At 38.3% G+C, this 9,122-nt stretch overlaps 1 protein-coding gene across 1 annotated transcript in view; it reads right to left on the reverse strand.

Annotated features, from left to right (window-relative positions):
- lap3 (leucine aminopeptidase 3) overlaps positions 1-7,851 on the reverse strand; it is a 39,155-nt gene extending 31,304 nt beyond the window's left edge. Inside the window, exon 1 of the mRNA XM_048602908.1 lies at positions 7,720-7,851. Coding sequence (XP_048458865.1) covers positions 7,720-7,851 — 132 coding nt within the window. The remainder of the gene's footprint in view (positions 1-7,719) is intronic.
- Positions 7,852-9,122: the final 1,271 nt, after the last annotated feature.

The raw sequence follows: 9,122 nt of genomic DNA on the forward strand, positions 1-9,122 counted from the left end.
AACTTAACATTATGGGTATAAAGTAAACAGCCTGCAGAAAATCGTGAGCACATTCTTTATAGATACATATGATTTCTATACAGGCAAGGAGCAGTGGAGATTTTCCAACCATCGTTTCATCACGTAAGGAACTCCAGTGTCAGAGCATACTGTCCTGGAGTGCTGCCAAACAAGAGACATCTGCTTCACTACAGTGAGGAAGACTGGATTCTAGTCACTCACACACTGCTCCAAGCAGGCAGCCACAGAGCTCACAAACACTCCACATTTGTTGCATCAAGACTAAAGCTAAAATTCATGTCCCACAAGTTTGTTTTGCGGTTTTACTTAACCTAAAACTTCAATGTTAAAACAATTAATTTTAATGGCACATTCCCGACTGTAGTTGAGTTTACTGTTACTTTAGCATATATTTACACAAGGTTTCCGTATCTATTATAGATAGATGGCTTTTAGCTCCCCAACAAGCAGAGTCCAGCAGCAAATGAGAGATTAGCGTCTATAAATGTGGACACATCTGAGGGTTTTAACCTTACCCAGAATATGGCGACGGTTAAAGCTGCCACATTGAACTTAAAACTCAATTGATATACTTTTGGGCAGCACGTGTATCAGGTAGCTTTCAGAATATGCATTCAACGCCCACCTACTATTAATATTTCAGAAGTGAACACTGATGATACTCATAGGTCTCAAATTCATTGGCAGACACTGTTGGCTTGCAGAATGCTCTGATTTAACAATTTCTTTGACAGATATTTTATAGTTTCTCTGCATTTCCCCATCTGCAACGTAACCAACATGAGAATTGTTGCATTTCAGTCTGCAATGATACTACAAGGATATTGGCTCTTTCTATTTTTCAAGGGCAAGTCCACCACACTTCCCTTAAATATTTACAGGGAAGACACAAGGAACATATTCTTCCTTCTCAAAAGATAACCAAAACAAAAACAATGATTTTAAGTTAACAAACTTGGAAATTCTAGACAGACTAATTTAACTAAAAGCAAATGAATCTCGAGGGTTACATCAAATTAATTCCAGATTACCAAAGGAGTCAAAGTAGGAGATTTATAGTATTGATAATGAGTGTGAGGGAGTCAATGGCAGTGTAGATTTGATACAGGATAACATGTTGTCTGTATTCAAAAAAAATATTGGAACAGACACAGGTTATTACAGGTGCATTAAGGTTATTTCAACGAGCGGTAAATAATAGAAATATTCAGGAGGAAACTTTATGATCACCTGTAAAATAATAACTTAGCAACCAGCAATTAGAATCGCTTTAAAAGGACATCATCCTGTCTGATCAAATTCCTTCACTTCTTTGAGGATGTGGGGACTAAAGTGGATTTTTGGAAAATCCTGCAATATTGTATAAGAAGGCTTCCAAAGACATTTGACAAAGTTTCACACAAAATATTATTAAGTAGAATCAAAGTTGTGAAGACTTGGGATAACCTTGGGAAAGGGTAAGTAACTGGTAGAAATGTAGAAAACATTCAGAACTTTAGATAAAATTGGGCAAGGAGTGGATAGAAAGTACTGAGGGGACCACCACCTTCTCTCCTTTGAGGCAAGACTGTTTACAATTTGCATCAATGACTCAATGTAATTTACATCAATTACATCAATGTGGCTCTCTGCTTTGACAAAACTGAATAGAAGGCCGGAATCTGTCATGAAGTCTATTTGATTTATGCAGCTATAATACTTTTCACCAGTGTGGTTGGGGGTGGGGTGGATAACAGGAGGACTCTCTTATTTCAGCCTTTGCTTTTAGTGAACAAAACATTACTTTTGTGCCCCAACAGGAAAATGCTTCAGCAACTTAGGTTAAATAGTTTCCTTATCACCATACATTTCCACACCTCTTTTTCTCCTTATTATTTTAGTTATCATGTTTGAAATTCCATTACTCTACCAAAAGTAATTTTGACAGTGCCTTAAATATAGAACACAAAAAATGACAAAACACAGGCACATTCAATGTACAGAATATGGCATACAGAATACTCATGGCAGTATCATAGTGATTGCCAAGTTTTATGTGATTTTAAAAACGCCTCAAGAACACTTCGGAGCAGTAACAGGAACTTACGATTCTGATAACTTCAGAAATCATTTGAGTTTTGTTTCTGCAGTTTCCATCTGTGACCTTGCCTAAACTACTTTGGTTCTTCTAGATCCATATGAGCCAACACTGGCAGAATACAATTGTATTCTTTTTCTGAGATGTTCTCCTAAAGGGAGATGTTTTTGTCACCTACAGTTTAATTACTCGTACACAATCAGCACATTCAAATATGTTCGCAGCTGTTCTTTCCTTCTACTCTGCATGTACACCCTGACTTCAAATCAACTTATACACTTTGTCATTCACTGTGCTGGCTTTCATGGAACTACAAAAATCAATACACTCTGAATTGTTATATGAATTTACTAAATTACATTTGAGATGCAATACTGTAGTTTCACAGTGCGTTGGGAAAAAACAGTGAGAGAGGGAGATAGAGAGAGAGACTTGATTCTCAAATGTTTAATGCATTACACAACCAAACAAAAAGTTGGATTCAATCAAGTCAAATTATGACCCTGGATCAGCTGGTCTTTCTTAGCCCTCTCAGCACTGCAGGCAGGTTTACCCACCTGGTTACTGTCATGACTCTAGGGCCTGGATTAATTATACTTGCCTTGATGAGGAAGAACACCTTAAAAAGAGTCCTGTGGCTGCGCACACGGTGTGGTCAAGTAAACTTTTTCCGGTTCAGGCTTTACAAAATTGTTTAAGATTATTGCATACAATAAGGAGAGAGATTGAGAGCTGGGAAGCGGGAATCCCTTCCATTTCAAGTAATCAAGATGAAAGTTTAACAGCAAAAAAAAATGGGCTTTGCTCTGCTCCAATCCTGTCTCAAGCTCACCAGTGTCCAGCTTTAACAAGGCAAGGCAACAGTCAACCACCCCACTCCAAAGAGGTGAGTTGAGTTTTTAAAGTATTATAATGTGGTATTGTTAACTGTGAATAGCCAGGTTCCCAAGCCTTTGGAAACCTGACAAATACACCCAAATGAAGAGCTCAATGTGCTGAATCACAACCCGGTGCACAGTAAAAGGTCAAGTAGGTCAAGTCCAACTCAGCTTACTACTGTACCAGATTCTACTCTCAACCATTACCAAAATAATGGAAGGTATCTTTAATGGTATCTTCATCAGCGCTATCAAGCAACACTAACTCAACAATAACCCGCTCTCTGATACTCAGTATGTGTTCCGCCAGATCTACTTAGACCCTGACCCCAATACAACCTTGATCCAGATGTGGACAAAACAGCTGTACTCAAGTTGGGAAGTGAAACTGATTGTTCTTGATATCAAAGCTGTGTTTTATCAAGTGGGCATCAAGAAGCCAACATTGTCAAGGGACAAATAATATTCATGCCACACAAGTGTCACAATTACCATATCCAACAAGACGGAATCCTACCATCATCCTTCGACATTCAATGGCTGAATCTCCCTCTATCATTATCTTGGGAGTTTACCATTGACCAGCTACTGAACTGGATCATACACATAAATGCTGTGGCCACAAGAGGAACTCAAAGGCCTGGAATTCTGTGGAGAGTAACTCATCTCCTGTCACCTCAAAATCCATCCATCATTTGCAAGGCACAAGTCTGGAATGTAGTGGAATATTCTTCATTTGCATCGATGAACGTGAGTCCATCACTACTCAGTGAACTCAATCCTCTTCAGGACAGAACAGCCCAACTGATTGGCACCGATTATTTAACACTCATTCCCTTCACCACAGGCACACAGTGGCAGTAGTGTGTGCCATCTATAAGTTACATTGCAACAACTCACCCAAGGCTACTTAGACAGCACTTTCAAAAGCCTCGAACTCTAACACTTACAGGAAACACAACTAGCTGCAACACAGGCGCCATCCAGAGTTGAAACTATCCTGCTGTTCCTTCAGTGTCACTGGATCAAAATCCTGGAACTCCCTCCCTGAAAGCATTGTTGGAGTACACCAGCACATGGACTGCAGCAGTTCAAGAAGGCAGCTCACTACCACCTGCTCAGGACCAGTACTGATGGGTACTAATGCTGGGATCACCAGCAGCACTCTCATTCTGTGAATGAATAAAGAAACACTATAGTGCCCAAACAAACCAATTTGTTCTAAACTCAGAACAGCACTCCATACTATGCCAGAGTGAGATTTCTTCAAGCCTGTGACTTCTCACTTTTATGTTGAATGGTCATGCCCACCGGGAAGTGGAATCAGTCTGACCAAACCCCACTGGGTATGGGAGTCTTAAATTGAGCAGATAGGGAAGATTTGATTTGGAGGTTGGTGAAAGGCCAGCGAGTCATTCACTGGGCCAACCAGTTCACCACATCTAGGCTTTCAATGAACGTACAAAAAAAAAAACAGCCTAGCTTTATTGGGATTCTCAAAGCCAAATGAAACATTGACTGCATAGGTAACTAACCATGCGGTCATAGTGGGTTTGCAATGCAGAAGTCATGAGCTGAAACCCCATCAAGCCACGGTATGAAAACTGAATTCTGTGAACCTAATAATCTGTGGCAGGTACTATAAAAACAACCAAGAATCAAACAGAAAAAATTATAAAGGAAAAGTATTGTGGATGCTGGAGATCTGAAATTAAAACAAAGGGCTGGCAAAAATTTTTTTAGCAGATCTGGCAACATCTATGAAGAAGGAAACCATGTAAAAAGTTTGAGGCCAATATAACTTTTTCAAAACTGAAGGGAACTGGAAAATAATTTTTTATGCTGTTGACAAAGGGATCAGAGGAACTAATGGGCTTATTTTTTAAAATGAGACATCGTCTTAATCTGGTTCACCCCTAGCTCTTCAATGAAGAAAATCTGCCTGGCTTTCAGTACTAACTACCTTACTAGTGACTCCAATCCCATAACCATTACGGAGTTGGCTTGAAATTTCTTTTGAAATGGCCCACACCACGTTGAAATATAAGGGCTACAACTGTAATTCTGCACATGATGCACATCCCAAGATCAAATAAAACAAAAATGTAATTAATAGCAGGATCTTCGTAAAAAACTTAAAATCAAGGCAAATGTCTCAGGCAAAAATAAAAGTGGGAGGGTGGACATCTCATGTTTTCTGTCTTGTCTTCAAAAATGAGGCAGCAGCCATTCCATATGACTGAACATTGTTCCAGTCTGTATTCTAGAGGGAACATCATGAAGTCACAGGTCAACTACAAAGCGATGTTGAATCAAAGCACGAATTTCCCCAAAACATCACATTAGTCACAAACTCAGTGCAACTTGTCTTCCAACCATGCACTGCCCTTCATTTCTATGTTCTGGGATGTGCTCTGTCTTTTATGAGCAAAAATAATTGTCCAACTAAGACAAGTCAGTGTTAAATAGGTGTTAGGAACATTTTGTCTGACCTGGACAAAGCCCACAAAACTTCATATATTTACAATTACTAATCAAAGAGATCTATAGCTGCATTTTGGGACCTCTTAGCACTCATGCAGTGAGTGTCTGATGGTGGCAAGCAGCAGGGCTGGTGAAAAAAAGAATTCGACAGAGGCTGAACCTAATTGACTCTCAAAGCACTAAGTTGCGGCACAATTTTGTTTGAAACGGAAAATGAATAATGCACTGCCTTACTGTCGAGACTTTAACTTCAAAAAGCTCATGTTTTAGTGGAGAAAATGCATTGTTACGTACTGTTACCACTTACCCTTCAAATTTAAACTAGAAGTATTCTGTGTTCTTTTTAATCTATTCATGATAAAATTGCCACCAATACACAAAGCAATAATCATGCAAATATGACAGTCATTACAATGCATTGCTTCCTGATTGTTTATTAAATACCATCTGAACTAAAGCAAGCTCATTAAATCAGTTACATTTAGTAAGATTGATGCAGTTGCTGAATAATTATTAATTTGTACTTTGGGAACTGCTGAACTTGGCCATCACTTCATTTAGCCTGAAGGAGAATAAAAAGCAATATGTCATCAACACCTCCTAACTATTGTTCACACTCCAACACTGGCACTGCAATTCACAGCAAACACAAATGCAACTACTTTGCGACACTACAGTACTCCCTACATTTTATTTTAGTTGTTTCATTGTTGAATGTGTACGCCAAAGTGAACATGAACGACTTATGGTCTATGTGCCAAGAAGGAAATTCGGCTTTCATGCAATAGTCTTTCTACTTAAACTCCTTGAAATTAGTAAATTTCAGCAACATCAATAATAAGTGTTTGAGGAGAGAAAGACAGGCATTTAAAACATTAAATATTCCTACAATAACAAGAATGTAGTACAAAACAAATGCTTCCATTTACAATACAGCAATCTGAGCACACAAACTATATCCAATACCAGTTAGAGATGCACACGACTCACTCTGCTTAAATCAATATTTCAATATTAAAATTGCAGAGGCAAATAGTGAAAATGGCACTTTCAAAACTTGATAAACAAAACAGAAGACAGCCCAGCATCAACAACAATCAGCAGTTTGAAAATGTTAAACTAAGGAGGCTGTCCCTATCACATTAAGAACTGTAAATGCAGCTGAGTGAAGAATGTTAACACATCACAGAAACAATATTGTGCACACAGACTCTGTTTCAGGTAACCTTTACTATTGTAAAAGCAAAAAGGTCTCTGGTAATGCTTCAATTTCACGAATCAGATGTGTCTAAATTTTACTAAAGCTCATCAATTCATTCCAAAGCATCTTTCCTATTACGGCTTTGACTGTTCGTATAATCTGTGTAATGAGAAAGAGAATCCTGCTTTTTTAAAATATCAGCATGAAGGTCCTGCCACTAGACATAAATACATCCAATAAGCAATAAAAACTGAAGATTTATTCAGTGTCGAAATGGCAATCAGTACCTAAACTTGTTATCAACTCAGATTACAGAGTCGCAACTACAAAACATCGCTTTACATATATAATTTTCTTTGCTTGCAAAATTTAGTCTGCAATAAATATCTCACGTGCCTTTAGATATAAAAGGTGAATTTATGAGCAACTGTCTGATAAGACGCTTATGACAGTCTGATTTTCTTAATTAACAGGTCTGTTGGGTTCTTGTAAATTCCCTGTCACTTCCTTAAATTTAACTAACTGAGCTTGGTGGCAGCACAATAGGAAAGAGTAACTTCCATTTCAGCCTCTTCTTATTACCCTCCCTGTTACAACAGTGAGAGCCATTCCAAGCACCTCTTACTTACGGTAAGTATCAGACAACTAGCTGTCACTGATCTGGTAGTACGCTCCCACTGCGTTGCTTCTGATAATTTCAGTGGAAATTTCAGTAATGTGGGATAGTTCCTTTCCATTAAAAAAATACTTAACCATCAAACACCCGTCCACTCCCCAAATTAAGAAAATTTTGTGCAAAGAGGTTCAACCTTGGGAACAAAATGCCTTATTTCTTGGCTTGATTAAATTTTGCAAAGAAGCAGCAGCTTTTATCAAGTTAAACAATTAATTTGCATCAAGAGATAATGAGGTCACATTATTTAATTACAAAAATAATCACAGCCATGTGTTTCTCCATATAATGGAATACTTCAAGCAGCGTAATGAGTTGCTGCGAAATTATCCCAAAGCCACATTTGAAGTACTATGTGCTATTTTCAAAAAGCTGAAGGACTTACCTCCGTGCGAGTCTGCAGTCGCTTGTTCAGCTCATATATCCGATAGTCTGGTTGCACCACATATGGCGTGTGCCTCCTATAAAATGGTCCAAAAGGAGAGGAATAGAAAGGGTCATGAGGTGTGCTGGACATCTTGGATGCTTGCAGAGAATTAAACTACACACTGTAACATCAACATCCATACAGTGCACATGGGCTTTAGGCTACAGTGCAGGCAAGCTATCAGCAGAACACACTGGGAAATGCTCTGGGAGCCCTCTACTGCAAGAGAAAGACTGGATAGCTCTAGGCAGAAAAACTTGTTTTTAAAAAATCAGTTTGTGAAAGGGTCATTTCCTGTCCGCTCCAAAGACTGGCAAAAATATAATTCTTCAAGCTGACAGAGAGGTCTGAGGTTTGGTTTTAATTTTTCCCAGCAAGGACCCCTCAGGAACCTGGCAGCAAGACTTGTTAGCATATAGGTGGTTGAACAGCTGCCTGAACTAAAATACCTCCTGCAAGGAATATTCCACACTGCAGTGCTGCATTTCCTAACACAAACACTCTGAACAACACATTTGCTTCATTCTCTTCTAAAGAACATCCTTAATATTGACTATACCATGCAACTAAATTGAATTGTTAAATTCCTAACAATTGAATTAAGAATACAGTAGAGGTAGAATAACAGAAATGCATCTTTTTGTAAGAATATAATTAAGTAACTGTATCTTGTTAGACAACTCTCAGGAGACAGATTGTTTTGTTTAAAAAAAGTTTTGAATTTTTTTTCCAAAGACGAGCAGAAATGATTTCCTCCTCATAAATTTTCATGTTAACATAAAGAAGCTATACTCTACCAGTAACAGGGAGTCTCCTGCAGGGTATGGAATAGCATCCATCATACTTATGCCACCATTTGATGATTGTGTGGTAAATGAGTCTAAAATTTAAAATCATATATTAAAGAGTTTATAACATTCCATTTTTCATCACATGCTGATGCAGTGACATTCATTAACTCTTTGAGTTCATATACTTTAAATAGTCACTGCCAGCAGGAGCCTTCCCAAATAACCCCACCACCCCCTCCCCTTTTCCTGTTGAGGTCACATGGCTACATGGAGTCTTGACCCTCTGTTTACATCTGAGTGCACATATATTGCAAAAAGAACAATGACATACCAAGTTGCTCCCTCCAATTACTTTTTTTAAATTAGGTTATACCAGTCCCAATTATTGTGCTCGAACTGCAACGTCGATTGGGTTGATTCATATGTAAACTAAAATGACAGGGTTTCAAGAGTCCAGAAAGTAAAACAAATTATTGGATTATTTCCAAAGCAACATAGTTTTTAAGAGAACATAACTGGCTGTGAGTACTTCTTCCATAGACAGTATTTTGTTGGAAACATTTTACTTCT

Source organism: Rhincodon typus, chromosome 1 (genome assembly GCF_021869965.1).
Source record: "Rhincodon typus isolate 14 chromosome 1, sRhiTyp1.1, whole genome shotgun sequence".
In the NCBI taxonomy this organism is placed as follows: domain Eukaryota; kingdom Metazoa; phylum Chordata; class Chondrichthyes; order Orectolobiformes; family Rhincodontidae; genus Rhincodon; species Rhincodon typus.